The following is a 19379-nucleotide window of genomic DNA, read 5'->3' as shown; positions in this document are numbered from 1 at the left end:
TCTGTTGCTGGTCTTGTTGGGTCTTATACACCTACAGCAGCTGCTGGCTGAATTGCTGTTACAGGTGATGGGGCAGTATGTGTCAAATGCGGGGCTTGAATCCAGGTCTTCCAGACTCCAATGCTAACTCTCTATTCCCCATGTCTCTTAGGTAAATATTAAAAAACATTATTCAATGTCACATATAATATACACATTATATGAATCGTATGTCCTTTGCAAGTATATATTCACATAACCACAGGTTTCAAGGGAACTGCAACTTTGCTAATGCCTCTCAAACATTAATTTAAAAAAATGCAAAAGCATACGAAATTAATTTATGTTTCAAAAATCCTACCACAATATAAAGGAAGAATTAAAAGGCCACTTTGTTAACTGGATAGTTATTTTTTGCATACCACACTGGAATACATTTCATAGTTCAATGTAAGTTTTTCCAATGTTTTGAACTGCCATTTCTACATTTTCTACATTTGATAAATACTGACATGTGAAGGAATACTCTTAAAGAACACATCAAGTCATTAAAAATGCAAATCAAAAAGTACTGAGGAGTTCCGGTACTTCCAACTCATGGAACTGATGACAACTATTAAAAGACAGATGAAACTATTCCCCTTTATTTGTTAAAATTGGAAAAACTAAATATTTGGGGGAGGGGTATAGTTGGGTTTGGAAATAATAACAAACAGCTCTTGTCCATGCACAGTGCTTTGGCTATCTTTGTTGAAAAACAACAGAACAAAACTTTATTTTGTACTGAATACAACATACAGAAGGACGGCTTTTTCTCAAAACAAGTTTTCCTAGAAGAGAAACACATGTTCCAAAATGGAGAGAGTATTACCATGTACAGTGACAGGGTACTTAGGCATTACACAATCCATGGTCCTAAACACGCTCTGAATTCTTTAGAACTTTTACAACTACCCTCATACAGGCCCACCCAAACAGGCAGTTCCATTGTTTCATTCAATGTACTGGAGAATAGACATAAGAAATATGACTGAAATCCAAATCCACTCCAGCCAGATCTGTACAAATTTGGTGCTAGACACTTCTAATTGCGAATAATACTTGTAGATGTAAGAAATGACTGTAAATGACTGTTTTCCAGGCCTGTGTTATCCATGATATTAAATTCAGGCACATTAACTAACAGAAGAGAGTAGTAATGCTACAGACCAAAATAAATAGGAGTGGCAACTTTAGGCTTAACTGAATAGAATCTTTGTTAAACACTACCATATTCTGGAGTACAGCGAATGCCCCTTTCCCCAAGATCCCATGCATTCCAAACTCCAAACTAATAGTTTCTCTCAGCCCAAACACTTAAAACTTGTCCATGAAATAAAAGTGACCTTTTGGAGGGAGGAAGGAGAGGTGAAGTAGAGGAGATTTGGGAATGGTGGCCAAAGAGAGGAAGGGACAGGACAACACAAGCAGTAAGTACTCCACATCTTTGTTCTCTACCATTGATGGTCTTTCCAACCTCATATTTTGGCCTCTCTCAGTGTAACAAAACTACAAATGTAGCTCATTTAGAGCTTCCATTTTCAGGAACACTTCTATAGACCCCATGTTCTTAATTTTTAAGTCCTTAAGTTCATAATGGAAGGTAGAAATAACTTTTCAGAGCTCATGAATTTCCTGCTCACCAGATGGCTTTTTTTGGGTAATAAGTGCAGTGTAAACTCTTAGTACATATGGAATTGATCATGCTTGTTATTCAGTTAACCAAGAATCTTTAATTTCTCCCAGTTGAGAGGAGAAAAACATATCTTAAGGCATTTTCTGGGGCTAGGGTTTCCTATTAAATAATAAAACTCGTAGCATTTTCAGTAGTCTTACCTTTCTTAGTGAGTAATTTCAGTAGTCTGTCCTTGGTCACCTTGAAAGTGAAAGCAATTGTCCAACTTTGATCTATCCCAAAATTTAGCTCCTATTATATTGTCCCTCAGTGAATGTTTTTCTAAGAGGATATGGCCCATTAGTTATATGCAACGAATTTCTGAGTTAAAAAAAAACTTATTGTTTGTGAGTTTAAAAATTAAGGAAAACATTTTTTTGTTTGGATTAAAATGTTTATCTAAAGTGTTTGGAGTTCAGCCCTGAACACTACAGAAAACCAAAGAAAATAAAAATATGGATGGCATTTTTAACTTCCTCAAAGCATAATATATTGACCTTAATTATATGGATATGACAACTTTGATATTTTTAGTTTTGATAACAGGATTAACTTCCAAAAATTGTTTTATGGCTTTTCTCTTAAAAGTGAGTTAATTTTCCCCTTATACTGTTTTTCAATCTATCCCCATACTTGCTTTTAAGAGACAGCTGAACAGGTGAAACACTGTCCACGATAAATAAAACCAGCATAATCTGAGATAAAAAGAATAATGCAAAAATATCTTTAAACATGAAATAGCAAAATGTTAGGTGATGAAGACTTTTCAAGAACACGGTATTTGATTTTCTTACAGGCATTATTATAGTAATCATTATTTTAAAATGTAGATGTACACCATAAATACACAAACTCAATTATAAAGTTACTGGAATTAAAACAAGATAGAAAAAAAAACTCTTCCTTTCTAAAAGTATTCAAAAGAGGCAAAAAAGAAAATCAACTAAAATAAATCATACAAACATAGGGGAATCTTCTTAACTAATGCAAAAATTCACCAAAACAAGAACCACTAGTCCTCATCAAATGTAATTTTTTTCCCTTGAAATACTGCAATTTTAGACATCTGTTCTTTTCTTTTCCGGCTTGCTTCCCAAGAAGGATGAAGGGGCTGCTGCAACTGCTGCTTCTTATTTTCAGGCCTTGTATACACAGTCCTGTCAAGGTGATTCTTGATCTGAGGTTCATTTTGTTGAAAAGCTAGGTGGGGGAGAGAGGGGAAGAGACAAAAGAATGGAAATCAGGTAAATTCAACATATTCACTAATGATAATCTGGAGGGAGGTACTGTATGTTATGTATGCACACAATGTATGTATGTATGCCATACAATGTATACATGTGTATGTAACACACATATGCACATGCATGCAATACACAAATAGGTATACACATTACATACACACATACAGTTCCTGTGTTCAAAGTGCTTGCAATCTAATAGGGAGAGAAGACATACAGAAATAATCAGAACAGTCCAGACCTCCCCCCATCCTCCTCCCTTTCAGAGCCAAACATTCAGGAAAAGGTGTTTATACTGGTCACCTCTACACTTCCTTTTCTCTCACATCTCAACCCTTTGCATTCTCTCTTCCTACCATATCATTCAAATAAAACTGTTCTATTCAAAGTTAGTAATGAAGTCTTAATTATCAAAGCCTGTGGCTATTTCTCATTCTGCATCTTTCTTGACTCTCTGGTGCATTTGCCACTAGGATGGCCACTTTCTTTTTCAGTTTTGATTCTTGGTTCTCCTACCCATCTGTGCTTCTTTTGCTTTATCCTTAACTGTGTTTAGCTCCCTAATTGTGGGCATATCCTAAGGCTTCTGGGTTGTTTCCCTTCCTATTTCTAAATCAGGGTTATGCTGGAGCTGGCTTGTACCAGTGTGAATATTTGCACCTTGGAAGTCTGCAAGATGTTACAACTCAAGGACTTGATTTGTTAATTGTCTAGAAAGTGTTGAAGTATTAAAAATGAAAATTAAAAGGATGGTTTTTGTTCTTTTGGAGGGTTAGTTGTCAAACATTTACCAGCACATGCTGCTCCAACCCTCCCTGTGACTAAATTGGCTACTATGGGTTCAATTATTATCTTAGCAAATCAGTATATCCAGCTCTAGTCTCTTTCTTAATGCTCTAATCCCATGTCACCAACTGTCTGGTCTACATTTGCAACTGGATATGCTGAAGGCATCTTAAACTCTACAAAGCAGAACTCTTAATCTTTATCCACAAAACCACCCTTCTTCTGATGTTCCCATTTCTGATGAGGGCACCATTAGCCTTCCAGTCACCAGATGTACGACCCTGATGCATAGTGAACAGAACCAGGAGAATGCTGTACACAGCAACAGCAATACTGTTTAATGAAGAATTGTGAATGACTTAGTTATTCTCAGCAATACAATGATCTAAGACAATCCCAAAGGACTAATGATGAAGAATACTATCTGCCTCCAAAGAAAGAATTGGTATTGACTGAAAACAGACCGAAGCATCCTATTTTCACTTTCTTTCATTTTTTTCTTTTATTCTAGTCTTCTAATACAGCATGAGTAATATGGAAATGTTTTACATAACTGCACATATATAACCTATATCTGATTGCTTATCGTCTCAGGGAAGGTGGAGGGAGGGACAGAATTTGGAACTCAAAACTTTAAATAAAAACATTTTTTAAAAAAAAGTGCATGGAGGTTGAAAAAACAGGGTGAGAATGGCTGCAATATTATGAAATAATGCTGAAAAGGTGTCAACTAGACTCTGGAAGTCCTAAGAGTGATCTAAAAAGTCTGTTGGTCATCACTCCATTTTCCTTTAATCACCATTACAAAAAAGGGCATCGGCCTAGAGATGCTTAACCCTATACATGACAACTTTATTCCTCAAATCTTTTTTACTTAAAGGAAAAATAAATCCATCCAAAAAGAAGCATTCTTATCCATGCCAAAATGAGGTGGCAGGACAAAACAAAAAGCACGAAGGCTATACGATATATATTTTGTGTCAAATAATATTAAAATTAAAACCTTTACAGACAGAAGGGACCTTAGAGGTCATTCAGTCAAATGCAAATGTAATCACATAAATGATAAAGAACACAAAACTTATTCCCAAATATTTAGTACCAAATACATTATTCTTACTATGAGGTAAGAGCAAGTGAATAATTTCCGTAACAAATCAAAACACTGGGATTTTTATGCATACTATTTTTTTTTAGTAACAGTCACACTTTTCAACAAAATCAAAGTGAAACAAATAAAACTACACTTTGCCTTTTGAGCCACTGAGATTTTTTACTGTCACTTTACCTAGGTGTAGACTAATCCATACATACCTGGAATTCTGTTTTTAGGAAGCTGTTCTCTGGCATTTCTAAAAGAAAAAAAAAAGATCATTTTAAAGAAAAAAATAAAGAGCTAGGATTTTTAAAATATATGCGTTAACAAAAATGATCACAAAATGTTGAATGTAAGGCAATACAAAATCCTGTTTTTAACAATTCTTCAAAGTTAACTATGGGGAGTGAAGCAAAAGCCAAGGAATTTTAAGACTGCTAGGTGATTCAACAAAAAGATTTTCATTGTTATGGCAAGATTGGGAAAAATCATATTTATTTCTTTCTAGTATTAAAATGTAGTTATCTTGTTTTTCATATATTCTTAAAAACTCAAACAATTCTTCCATATTTTAAAACATGTAGTACAGGAGAAGGCATAATTCACATTTATAGAGCCTAGGAGGCAGGTAGGGACAAGTTTTATTATCCTTATTTTTGCTTATATAGAAATTGAGTCTATGAGGTTAAAGGACTTGCCTGTGCTTACACAGACTGTGTGTGTGTGTATGTGTGTGTGTGTGTGTGTGAGAAAGAGAGAGACTGAGAGTGTGTGTGTGTGTGTGTGAGAGAGAGAGAGAGAGAGAGAGACTCTGTGTGTGTGTGTGTGTGTGTCAGAGCAAGGAGTCAAATCTAGGTCTCCACTGCTAGATCAGTAATTGTTTCATGGCATACCACGATTGGTAACATGAAATTCATTTTTCCATATAAGCAATGTTATAGATAACACTTAGGATCCCAGGCTATGTCCCTAAGTCTATTTAATACAAAACATGTACTATGGTTCTACTACAGCAGTTAATACTGAAATATGATAACTGGAATATGAGTATTTAGTGCTATATTAGTAATACGGTATTTTAGCTGAAATACTATGGCTATAATTGTTCCCTTTCCTCTAAGAAAACACCAATAAATGAACTAGAAAAGCAACACTGCTGAGACTACATAGCCTTTGAGCTACAATATAGGTTTAGTTTTGCGTGTGTGTGTGTGAACAGAATGGTCTGGGAAACTATCATTTATAGTAGTTTTACTTTTTTTAAAGGGGAACATATGTTTTGAGTTAGAAGTGGAATGGCATGCCAGCACCACATCTCCCATTACAGTCACAGACAGTCTCTTGGCAAGAAGCAAAGTCCCCTGCCATAGCAGGAAGTTGTCAGGGAGGTTGTTCATATGTAAAGGACATTCCTAACTTGCTGTTCATATTTTGGGGAATGTGACAGAACACAGGAGGGAGAAGGTAGTATGACTGGTCACAACTAACACCAAGAAAACAACTACAATTAGGTAGTATGCTATTTTCAGTTTAGAAAATAATTTCAAATGATGCCTCTGAATTTCTGGCTTGCTATTTGTCTCAAAAGTGAGATAGGCTTATGAGATAAATGGAAGGCAAAGATATTTTATATGATAGATTTAGAACTGAAAGTTTCTTTAGAAGACCAGCAAATATAACCCTGATATGTTAGAGATGAGAAAATTGAAGCATGAGAGGCTATCTGACTTGCCCAGGGTCACACAGCTACTAAGTGCAGAAGTGGGTTTGGAGGGGAGTTTTCCTGATTCCAGGTTCAGTGAGTATCCTATCCACTATGCACACTACCTCTTCATCCTTCCATTAAAAAACTCCCAAGAATAGTTAACATACAGTGTGTCATGCCACACTTTTCCAGTTTTGGAATCTTTCCCATTCAGAGAACACTCTTGAACCTTGAATTAAGAGAAATAAAACTCCTAAGAAAAGCAGCTCTAACAAAGTTCATATGCAGGGAAGAATGGCATCACCATCAACTTTGAAGGGGCCATAGAACTGCATGGGAAAATCAATGATGTAACAAATGCTATCTGGTTTTCTCATATGTTACAATAAGACAGCAGATTAAAAACAATATGAAAGGGGGAGTTGGTAGAAGCTGAAATATTAAGAAATGATATTAGCACAATCAATAATCTGCAGTCAGAAGTCACTTAATATGGTAAGGGGGAACAGCATTTACCTAACTCAATAATCTGTCATCTTCGCATTACTTCACTTTTAAAAGATCTATATTTTCATTGATGCATTATTCCCTTAGAAGAACATACAATTTCATGCTGTCTGTCACCTATATAGTAGAAGCCTTTCCAGAAGAAGCAGTTGCCAGAGCATGTGCTCTGCTGGCATGGCCTCCAGAACCCCAGGTCACCTTCATGCCATGATGAGGCATTAAAAAATGATGACTTGAGGCAAAGTACTAGCAAATGCTAAGATAACTTTCTGTGACAAATATGGTTTCACCCAAGGTAATGTCATTGCCACAATGAGGCATAGGAGTAGAACTTTACATCAGGCCCTTTCTCGTAACACACTTGCAATAACTGATGTTTATAATGAAGACCTTGATTTATAAAAATGTTTTAAATTCTGCTCAGTATACACTCTTGAAGAAGGCAAAGTAAACATTTAGCACATTTTACAAAGGTTTTCACTATAAACAGAATTTTAAAAGTTTGGGTATTTAAAGGGCTAAGGTTATCTGAAAAATTCTCTTATAATGATGCTGGATAACTGAGACACTATTGAATACTTACCTGCATACGTTACTGTAATATAAATAATTCCATAGAAATGACTGGAAAAATGACAGAGGAAAATTGTACAAAGGGGATGTGCTAGCATATATTTGGTATTAAGTACCTAAAACAGAATCTCCCATGAAATGTGGACTTTTAACATTCATACAATTTGCTAATACTATTTATTTGTGCAGTTGTGTCTAAATAAAACAAAGAGAATTCTGATTGTTATTTCATTAGAGGAAAATGGCTTTACCTTCTTGTCCTTCTGGATTCAGATAAAGAAGAAAAAAATGTTGATTCTAGCTTCCTGGCTTTTGTAACTGGCCTCATTTTCTCCATACTTTCCAGTCTCTCAAGCTTTTCTTTTTCGGGTGATACTTTTTGGGAAGTCTTTTGGTCCTTAACTGAAGAATAGCAACTATTTTCCTTCCTTCTGGTCCTCTTAACTTTCCCAATAAAGAAATCATCATCACTATCACTATCTTCAGAGAGTGAAGACTGTTTATAAAATCTTTCTTCTGTGCTATCATCGAAATATTCCTTCTCTCCTTCACTCTGTTCTTCCACATCACTGCCATCATTAGTGATGATGGTAGAAATTTTTGTTCTATTTGTCTTGGTGGTGATGGCAAGATTTCTCTTTTCTGTATTTTGGGTTTCTAAAGCAATCAAAGCAGGCTCCTGAGAAGGTTTTAATGCCACATGTGGAGGAATCCCTGTTTTCTGCTTGTCTTCCATTTTACTCATTTTTTTTTCAAGTGTGTTTGGCTTCTTTGGTAACGTTTTAACATTTTCTTCCTTTATTACTGTATTTTCTTGGTGCTTGAATTTATTCAAATTGCCAGCAGAGCTCTGCTTTACCCCTGTCTTCTCACTGTAGTTTTCTTCTGAAGAATCCTTCAATGATTCAACTTCAGTAATAATCTGTCTTGAATCTTTAAATGCTTTGACAGCAGCTACAGAAAAGTAAAACAAGTAATTTGAAATACATACATTATAAAACTTCAAAGGTCGAATACTTTTTACATTACTTAGAATAGGGCAGTATATCAGACATATGATATGGGTCAGAAATAAGGCAGAAAGTAAGTTTCTTGAATTTGGAAAACACTTTATACACATACTCAAACCTATTCGATGAAATCTTTAAATTTTATGGAAAAAATGTCTACAATTCTGTTTAAGTAAAGAGACACAAGTGAAGGGTTCAAACTTGACAGAGTTTAAATCAAACAGAACTGCATTTCAATTTTCATAGAAATAACTGAGACAACAGGAAAAAAGGTAAATTCTTCAACCATTAATGCCAGTTCTAGATACCATCATATCTTTTCAATTTATTTAATTTTGAAAAACATAAGATTTTATATACTTCACATATGATTGTGATATACACAAATTGATGTGATTATGTCAGTCAAAAGCAATAGTGCATTAATTACACTCATATTAAGCAAAACAATGCTACTCAATGTTACACTGAATGCCTGTAGCTATTTATCGATCACTATCAGTAAAGTATGGGATTTTAGAAAAAAAAAATTATAGACTTCAGCCATTAGAATCATTTGGAAACAGTCTGATTTGAAATAAATCATAAAGTTCATTTATATTTATAAAAAGAAATATTTCCAAATAGAACATGATTATATATATATATATATACATATGAACTGTGAAAGAATTTAATTCATACCTTTTAGTGCATCTATTTTTTTCTTCAGTAACGGATGCGTAGCTAGTCTAGCAATTGCTCTTTCTGTTGCCGTAGAATCTGGCTGTGTATTTTTAAAAAGTGCACTGTTAACCACTTGATGATGATGATAATGTTAGGATTAAAATAATTTAATAAAAGCAAAATAAAATTTACCAAAGTCCTACAATAGTGAGTTTAAAGCTCATTAAACACATTGCGCTAACCTGGTCTATGTTCTCCTCATTATCCAAGCCATCTGGAGCTCTTCCCCAATTCTGGGGATAGCTCTTTATTCATCTGAAATGTTTACAATCAGAATGTTAACCTAAGAGATGGTTTTCATTTATTTTTAGCAATGGACAAATAGGAAACAGGGAAAAGTAGACAATTTCCATCAATCCCAAATGACCCTTTTTTCCTTCTCCAGTGAGAGTAATGAAAAATAGAGTAAAAGGTATTAAGAATCATAGCTTTAAGACTATTAATTTAACTGCTACTTTACCAAAGGGACAATTTGTGTTCAACCATTAAACTGATCTATTAATTGAAAAACTGAACCATATCCATTGATAGTATATCCATAAATTAGTTCAAAACAAATCCACATATGTGATAGCCAAGAATTGGAAATTGAGGGGATGCTCATCAATTGGGGAATAGGGGAACAAACTGTGGTATATGAATGTAATGGAACACTACTCTGCTATAAGAAATGCCAAGCAGGCTGACTTTAGAGAAACCTGTAAAGACTTATATGAACTGATGCTGAGTGAGGGGGAGCAGAACCAAGAAAACATAGTACACAATTATAGCCACCCTGTGCCATGACTAACTTTGATAGACTTGTCTCTTCTTAGCAATGCAAGGATCTAAGACCACTCCAAAGAACTCATGATGGAAAATGTTGTCCACATCCAGAGAAAGAATTACAGAGTCTGAATGCAGATCAAAGCATACTATTTCCTCTCTCTCTTTTTTGTTTTTTCTTTCTCTAGGTTCATTCCATTGGTTATAATTCTTCTTTGCAATACGACTAATTTGAAAATATGCTTAGTATGAATATATATGTAGAGCCTATATCACGCTGTTTTGAGGAGGGAGGAGAAGGAGAAAATTTAAAATTCAAAAGCTTGTGGAACTGAATGTTGAAAACGAAAAGTAAATTTTTGAAAATCCTAAAAAAAAGAAATCCACACAAGACAAGATAAATATTAAACACAGCCTTTAAAAATAATCTAAAATAAATATTTATCACATGTCTATTACACTTAATTGGATTGTACCTGGAATCAAAGGAAATACAAAATAAGTGAGACCAAGTGATATTCAATAATGACAGGATGAGCATGATAATAATTGTGAATGCAAGAATGCAAAGAAGAATTGGTTTATAATACTTGGAGAAGATACACTACAGCCAGATTACAAAAGACCTTGAAAGAAAGGGAGGAGACTTTGGATTGATGCTACAGGAGAAAAAGAACCTTTTGGGTCCCTAATCAAATGACTCTGTATCAAGGTACTGAACACAGTAGTACTACTTTGTACATAACAGATGCTGAAAAATGGCTTGTTTCATTGGACTAGGGCTATTAGTAAAGCTGTGAACTTTGTTTTACAAAATAATCTGTAATGATGAGGGAAAATCAGTAACTGTTTATACCCACAATAGGCATTTACCTGAAGAATGACAAAGACATATTCATAGCACCACTGTTAATTGTAGTAAAAATTTCAACCAGAGAGGGTACTCATTATTCGAGTAATGTCTGAACAAAGAGGCTGAATGTAAGGGAATACCATTATACCCTAAGAAGTGATTAGCACAAGGAATTCAGAGAACAAAGAAAAAAATGTAAGAAGTAAACAAAAAAGGGAGAGGAATTCACACACACACACACACACACACACACACACACACACACCCTAGAATAATATAAACAAAATAACACAACTGCAGCTAAATTCAAATTAAAATGAGTAATTTTGGTCCCAGAGAATGGATGATGAAATATTTCTTTCAGATACAGTTGTTTTGTACTTTGGTTTTCTTTGTGATTTTAAAAAACAAAAGACATCGATAAGATTTTTTTTTAAGTGAGACAGTTTGGGAGAACAGAATTATTATGGCTTCAGTGATAAAAATTGTGCAACTGGGAAGGGGACCAGTTTGTATTTGAAATTAATAGACAAAATGAATTTGAGGAGATAATGGAACATTTCAGTGGAGTACTTGTAGGAATTTGTAAATATATAGTGAAGGTGAGAGGTCAGGGATAGAGATTTAGATAATTAACAACACATACATAAGGTTTTAACATGGAGATAAGGTAATGTGGTGGAAAGACTGGTGCTTGAATGTTGACTCTGCTCCTTCTTAATTGTGGACAAGTACACTTAATCTCTCTGGAGGCCTCAGTTTTTTCATTTCTAAAAGGAAGACTAGACTAAATGACCAGTAAAGCCAATGATACTGTAATTACTTCCATTACATATAGAAAGTACTCTATTTAAAAAAATGAACTTAGATATCAAACATGAATACGTTGATATGCAAGGAAGAAAAAACTATTATGTGCAATTTTTTAAAAGTGCATATTTAACACAATATTAATACAATAAATAGGAATCATGTTTGCTGCCTTCTGGACTTCTTTCTGCTATCTTCTGGGTACTTTTCTAATGTTTCATTGATACTTTCTTCTTTTGTGTTTCACTATTATTAAATACATCTTCTCATGATGCTCCCCCCTCCCCACAGAGAACTCTTTTGAAAAAAATAAGTAGAGTTCAGCAAAAACTAATGAAACCATTAGCTACGTCTGAAGATGTCTCTTCTGTAGCTGCGGTCCTCTCTGATAAAATGAGGAAAGCATGATTTGAAGCATCGTTAATCTTCTGCAGCATGATTAGACACTGTCATAATCGGAGTTCTTAAATTCCTTGTAGTCATTGCATACACTGTTGTCCTAAGTCTATGGATTTCAATCTACATTAGTTAATGTCTTAGTGGGTTTCTCTGAATCGGTCCAAAATAGTTATTTCTTACAACACAATATTCCATTTATTTGGGTACCAGAATAGGTGTGACTATTTCCCAACAGATGGACACATACAGTATCTAATTCTTTGCTACAACAAGCAGTGCTTTTATCTGCTGGGTTCTTTCCCTCTTTACTTGATCTCTTTGAGGAATATGCCTAATACTAGTATATCACTAGGTCAAAGGGCATATGTGCACAGTGTGGTGAATTTCAAGTTATAGTTCCAAATTTCTTTTTTCTTTTAATAGTGTTTACAGTAACTTTATTAAATTTATTTAATATATTTAGTTTTCAGCATTGATTTTCACAAGAGTTTGAATTACAAATTTTCTCCCCATTTCTACCCTCTCTCCCACTCCAAGATGGTATATATTCTGGTTGCCCCATTCCCCAGTCAGCCCTCCCTTCTGTCACCCCACTCCCCTCCCATTCCCTTTTCCCTTCCTTTCCTGTAGGGCAAGATAAATTTCTACGCCCCATTGCCGGTGTATCTTATTTCCTAGTTGCATGCAAAAACATTTTTTTTGTTTGTTTTTGAACATCTGTTTTTAAAAACTTTGAGTTCCAAATTCTCTCCTCTCTTCCCTTCCCACCAACCCTCCCCAAGAAGGCAAGCAATTCAACATAGGCCACATGTGTATCATTATGTAAAACCCTTCCACAACACTCATGTTGTGAAAGACTAACTATATTTTGCTCCTTCCTAACCTATACCCCTTTATTGAATTTTCTCCCTTGACCCTGTCCCTTTTGGAAAGTGTTTGTTTTTGATTACCTCCTTCCCCATCTGCCCTCCCTTCTATCATCCTCCCTTTTTCATCTTCTTCCTCCTTTCCTGTGGGGTAAGATACCCAATTGAGTGTGTATGGTATTCCCTCCTCAGGTCAAATCTGATGAGAGCGGAGCAGAGCAGAGTCCAGAGTGGGCAGCGCGGACCAACCAGACCAGGAGCCAGGCGGAACAGGCCCTAGCGCCCTGAATCAGTGAGCTGCAACAGTTACCAGACTTCTCAACCCACAAACACCAAAGACAACAGAGAAGGTTAGTGGGAAAAGCCACCACCCCGGGAGCAGGGGAGGTGGGGCAGCTACAGAACTACAGCTGAAGTTGCTTCTGGCCCCAGGCCCACCTGGTGGGAGGAATTAAGTGGCAGATTAGAGCAGGAGTGCAGAGCCTGCTGAAGATCTAAGTCCAGTCCGGGTTGGGGGGTTCTTGGGGAAGGAGGAGTGCTGGTGTGGCAGAGCTGGCTGTATAGAAATAGCTCTGAAATCAACGGTGCATCCCCTCAAGCTTGGAACATAGTACTCTTTACTCTACAACCAGTCATACCCCGCTGAAAAACTCAAGGGTCAAATAAGTTGCCTGGGAACATGGCCAGGCAGCGAAAACGCACCCAGATTCAGTCTCAGACTTTGGAATCTTTCTTTGCTGACAAAGAAGACCAAACATACAGCCAGAAGAAGTCAACAAAGTCAAAGAGCCTACAACAAAAGCCTCCAAGAAAAACATGAACTAGGCCATGGAAGAGCTCAAAAAGGATTTGGAAAAGCAAGTTAGAGAAGTAGAGGAAAACTGGGAAGAGAAATGAGAAGAATGCCAGAAAACCATGAAAAACAAGTCAATGACTTGCTAAAGGAGACCCAAAAAATACTGAAAAATATACTGAAGAAAACAACACCTTAAAAAACAGACTCACTCAAATGGCAAAAGAACTCCAAAAAGCCAATGAGGAGAAGAATGCCTTGAAAGGCAGAATTACCTAAATGGAAAAGGAGGTCCAAAAGACCACTGAAGAAAATACTACCTTAAAAATTAGATTGGAGCAAGTGGAAGCTAGTGACTTTATGAGAAATCAAGATATTATAAAATAGAACCAAAGGAATGAAAAAGTGGAAGACAATGTGAAATATCTCATTGGAAAAACCACTGACCTGGAAAATAGATCCAGGAGAGAAAACTTAAAAATTATTGGACTACCTGAAAACTTTTATCTCACCTAGTTGCTAAGCTGCGTAGTTCTCTGAGGCTTTCCTTTTAGGTGATATTCAACTACACTTTGTTGTACCTCTTGAGCTCCAATTCTTTGGTGTTCAAAAATATATGTGTATCTGTCTTGGGGAGGGGAAGAGAGAGCTGTTGATTTTAAAGAGTGAAAGAACATATAACTGAAATATATGGTGGAAATCAACTGAAAACTAAGGCACAAAAAGATTAAATGGCTTAACCAGTATTACTTGGTTACAAGATCTATTGGATGGCAGAGCCAGAACCAGAACTAAGATTTTTAATTATGTTCTTTCATGATGTCATTCATATTAAGGGTAAAGTACTAAAAACTCAAAAGAGTTGTTTAAAGATTAGTGAACTCTGTAGGTCAAGCTTATCTAAATCTCTGGAGGTGCTATGGTGACACTGAATTCTTTAGAGATAAGGTTATATAGTTATGTGGTTATAGTTAATAATTCTAATAATTCAACTAGAATTTAGGCAGAGAACATTCACTACTAGCTAGAAAAGTTTAAGTTCTTTGATTTTAGTAAGGAACTATTAAGGAAAATAGAAATTGGATTCTGAAGTAAAGATGAAAATGCAAGTTATGTTAACTACAAAGTAATTCTGAATGTCAGCAAGACAAAGAATTATTACTGTAGACCAATAGGTCTTGCCACATGGCCTCACTGTAAACCCAAGAATCACTGGGTTTTTCTATCTATCAGCAGCTGAAATCTCTGTGCTCTCTCCCAACTAAAATGTGATCTCCTTGAGAGCAATGACACTCTAGTTAGCTTTCCTTCTTTCATTATATTATTATATTCATTTTGTAGGGACAGGTGAAATGAAAGGATTGAAAAATAGATCTGAGAATATTTTGCATCCTCTCTTTCTGCTTCTCCCCAACAAGGAGTTAATAAAGTAACCAATACACATCCCTGACTAATAAGTATTGGACACACATCAATATCTATTAGAAGCATGTTCCTTTGCCTCAAGGCTTTTAACTGGCTCATTCCCAACTGGTGCTGGCCAAAAAACAAAAACCCAACCAACCAAACAAACAAAAACCCCAATAACTAAAACTTGAACTCTGTTCCCCTGGTGTGACATTCAACATGCTGACATGAGACTGCCTGTTCAGCCAGCATCACATTTCTAAAGATCAAAAAGTATTTTCTTTGGATGTTTTTTCTATCACTAGTAGGAATACTTTTAAACTTAATTAATATATATTTTTTCTCAAATTACTTCCTGTGGGTTCAAAAAAGATTCTATTGTAAACTTCATAAAAATACAGTTGCTTCTTTGAAAAATTTGGCTTCTTTTAATGAAAATGTAATAGGAATTCGACCTCACCATACCAAATAATACAAGGTAAGAGCCCCAGGTACAGAAAATTAAGCAATGACAGGAAAAAAGGAAAAACAACTTGTAACAAGGTAAGTCTTACAGGGAAAAAAAAAAGAATGAATCACAAGTCCATTGCTCCATACACTCTCCACTCCTACAGGACTCCACTGTCCTAAATCACCCTTGAAACTGCAGTGTCTGGGGCAATTTCAGGAGATAACTTTAGGAGTTAACTCCTTGGCAGTTTCCCAAGATGTGCAGAAGCCACATTTTTCGAGGTACTTCTGTTTCCCCATAAACAACTGTTAAGTAATTTTAGGCATTGGACTATAAATTCATAGTATGTTAGGGGAAACTATACAACCAGAGCAAGTTGGGGCCTATCAAACATTCAAGTCCTTAGTCTTGAGAAGAAAGGTGCAGTGGTCATAGAATATTGAGCATAAAAAAAAAAGAATAAGAAGAGATCAGAAATGCTAGGCTTAATTTGGCATTCAACTTAACATAGCACAGGAAGAAATGGATTACTAAGAGAAGGACTGAAAGAAGGGTGGAAAAGAGAACCAACTGACATAATAAGCCTGTCATCAGTCTTCTGGGGAACATTTCTCCGACTCTTTTGCAACCAGTCCCTTGGGGACAGCCCGGGGACTTTAGAAAATTAGTTGCTGAGAGCACAATGAAGCTTAGAAAAGTGAAATTGTAAACGGTAGAGAATAGGCTCTTTTACACTCGTCCTCCTGAAGTGGTGTTTGAATTGGTCACCTTTGCCTTCTTAAGAAAACAGATCATTTCAAAAGCTGGTGGTCAGAGAGAAGAGAGAATAAGAAATTAAGACTTGGAGCAGGGTGTAATGTTAAGTAGGGTGGAACTTTAATTTTTTTTTTACCGTTTTCTCTTTTAGAATGCTAAAGTAATCAAGTGCCTTTGATTAAGTCTTACTAGGTGCAAAGTCCCAGGCCACACCCTTTTGCTGATTAGATGTGAAGTCCGGGGGGCGGAGCCAAGATGGCAGCTGGAAAGCAGGGACTAGCTTGACCTCCCTGCCGAGTCCCTCCAAAAACCTATAAAAAATGGCTCGGAACCAATTCTAGAATTGCAGAACCCACAAAACAGCAGAGGGAAACAGGGCTCCAGCCCAGGACAGCCTGGATGGTCTCTGAGTGAGGTCTATCCCACACGGGAGCTGGGAGCTGGGAACAGGGTGGAGCAGAGCCCACCCTGCCGACCAACCAGACCAGGAGCCAGGCGGAGCGGGCCCTAGCGCCCTGAATCAGTGAGCTGCGGCAGTTACCAGCCTTCTCAACCCACAAACACCAAGGACAGCAGAGAAGGTTAGTGGGAAAAGCTTCGGGAGTGGAAAAAGTTCAAGGTTCAGCTTCCAGCCCCTGGGGCAGCGGAGGTGGGGCAGCTACAGCTGTTGTTCCTTCCGGCCCCAGGCCCACCTGGTGGGAGGAATTAAGTGGCAGATCAGAGCAGGAGTGCACAGCCTGCTGAAGATCTAAGCCCAGTCCGGGTTGGAGGTTCTTGGGGAAGGAGCGGTGCTGGTGTGGCAGAGCTGGCACATCCCCCCCAAATGTGGAACACAGAACTCTTTAGTCTATAAGCAGTCATACCCCACTGAAAAACTCAAGGGTCAAGTTAGTTGGTTGGGAATACGGCCAGGTAGCAAAAACGCACCCAGATTCAGTCTCAGACTTTGGAATCTTTCTTTGCTGACAAAGAAGACCAAAACATACAGACAGAAGTTAACAAAGTCAAAGAGCCTACAACAGAAACCTCCAAGAAAAACATGAACTGGTCCCAGGCCATGGAAGAGCTCAAAAAGGATTTGGAAAAGCAAGTTAAAGAAGTAGAGGAAAAACTGGGAAGAGAAATGAGAAGGATGCAAGAAAACCATGAAAAACAAGTCAATGACTTGCTAAAGGAGACCCAAAAAAAAATACCGAAAAATACACTGAAGGGAACAACATCTTAAAAAACACACTAACTCAAATGGCAAAAGAGCTCCAAAATGCCAATGAGGAGAAGAATGCCTTGAAAGGCAGAATTATCCAAATGGAAAAGGAGGTCCAAAAGACCACTGAAGAAAATACTACCTTAAAAATGAGATTGGAGGGGCAGCTAGATGGCGCAGTGAGTAGAGCACCGGCCCTGGAGTCAGGAGGACCTGAGTTCAAATCCGGCCTCAGACACTTGACATACATACTAGCTGTGTGATCTTGGGCAAGTCACTTCACCCCGATTGCCCTGCCAAAAAGCAAAAAAAAAAAAAAAAAAATGAGATTGGAGCAAGTGGAAGCTAGTGACTTTATGAGAAATCAAGATATTATAAAAACATTCAAAGGAATGAAAAAATGGAAGACAATGTGAAATATCTCCTTGGAAAAACCACTGATCTGGAAAATAGATCCAGGAGAAATAATTTAAAAATTATTGGACTACCTGAAAGCCATGATCAAAAAAAGAGCCTAGACATCATCTTTCAAGAAATTATCAAGGAGAACTGCCCTGATATTCTAGAGCCACAGGGCAAAATAGAAACTGAAAGAATCTATCGATCGCCTCCTCAAATAGATCCCAAAAAGAAATCTCCTAGGAATATTGTCGCCAAATTCCAGAGCTCCCAGATCAAGGAAAAAATACTGCAAGGAGCCAGAAAGAAACAATTTGAGTATTGTGGAAACACAATCAGAAAAACCTAACATCTGGCAGCTTCTACATTAAGAGATCAAAGGGCTTGGAATACGATATTCCAGAGGTCAACGGAGCTAGGATTAAAACCTAGAATCACCTATCCAGCAAAACTGAGTATCATGCTCCAAGGCAAAATATGGATTTTCAATAAAATAGAGGATATTCAAGCTTTCTCAGTGAAAAGACCAGAACTGAATAGAAAATTTGACTTTCAAACACAAGAATCAAGAGAAGCATGAAAAGGTAATCAAGAAAAAGCACAAGAAAAAGAAATTGCAAGGGACTTACTAAAGTTGAACTGTTTTGTTTACATTCCTACATGGAAAGATAACATGTATGATTCATGAGACCTCAGTATTAGGGTAGCTAAAGGGAATATACATACATATATATATATGCTTCTCTTTTTGGCAACTATGAATGTGATGTCTTGATAAGATAAAGTCTGTCCATTGATATTTTCTGTTTGTAATTTCTATTTGTATTTACCCTGAAGTACAGGGTGCTAGCTTTTCCCTCTGAACTAAGTGAATGATATATGTATGTTTGATTAAAGTGAGATTGTTAACGCCTTAAAGTTGCTTTCCTTAGAAAAGCAGATCAAAGAACATGTGCTGGCAGCTCTTGTTGAGGGTCTTGTTGGGTCTTACACCCCTACAGCTGCTGGTAGCAACACTGTTGTTACAAAGGGACAGACATAGGAATGGTACTTCACAAGAAAAGAGAACAGAGTTAAGAAATGTGTTTTCAGTAAAAACATCATAAAAAAAATGACTGACAAAGATACACAAAATCTTACTGAAGAACAGGATAAATGCACAACGCAAGAATAGAGCCATGTAATGGAGGTGTACTTTTCAAAGGAAGATGAGTCAAAAATCCCATGAGGAAGCTGAAAATATTATAACAAATTCTAAAAGGGGTCCAGATATGACAGTGGAGCAAATCCAAAAGCTTTCCAAATGGTTTAGATCAAAGAATTAAGTTAAAACATCAAA

At 36.6% G+C, this 19379-nt stretch overlaps 1 protein-coding gene across 1 annotated transcript in view; it reads right to left on the bottom strand.

The window, feature by feature from the left end:
* Positions 1–595: 595 nt before the first annotated feature.
* The window catches only part of SRFBP1 (serum response factor binding protein 1), a 104943-nt gene continuing 86159 nt past the window's right edge, over positions 596–19379 (bottom strand). The window contains exons 5-8 of the mRNA XM_036741855.1: positions 9296–9377; positions 7853–8555; positions 5035–5072; positions 596–2893 (exon numbers count right to left, since the gene is read on the bottom strand). Of these exons, the coding sequence (XP_036597750.1) occupies positions 2706–2893; positions 5035–5072; positions 7853–8555; positions 9296–9377 (1011 nt within the window). The 3' untranslated portion in view covers positions 596–2705. The remainder of the gene's footprint in view (positions 2894–5034; positions 5073–7852; positions 8556–9295; positions 9378–19379) is intronic.

Source organism: Trichosurus vulpecula, chromosome 1 (assembly GCF_011100635.1).
Source record: "Trichosurus vulpecula isolate mTriVul1 chromosome 1, mTriVul1.pri, whole genome shotgun sequence".
Classification (NCBI taxonomy): domain Eukaryota; kingdom Metazoa; phylum Chordata; class Mammalia; order Diprotodontia; family Phalangeridae; genus Trichosurus; species Trichosurus vulpecula.
Note: the sequence above shows the minus strand (reverse complement) of the source record. Positions and strands in the feature narration are given on the sequence as shown.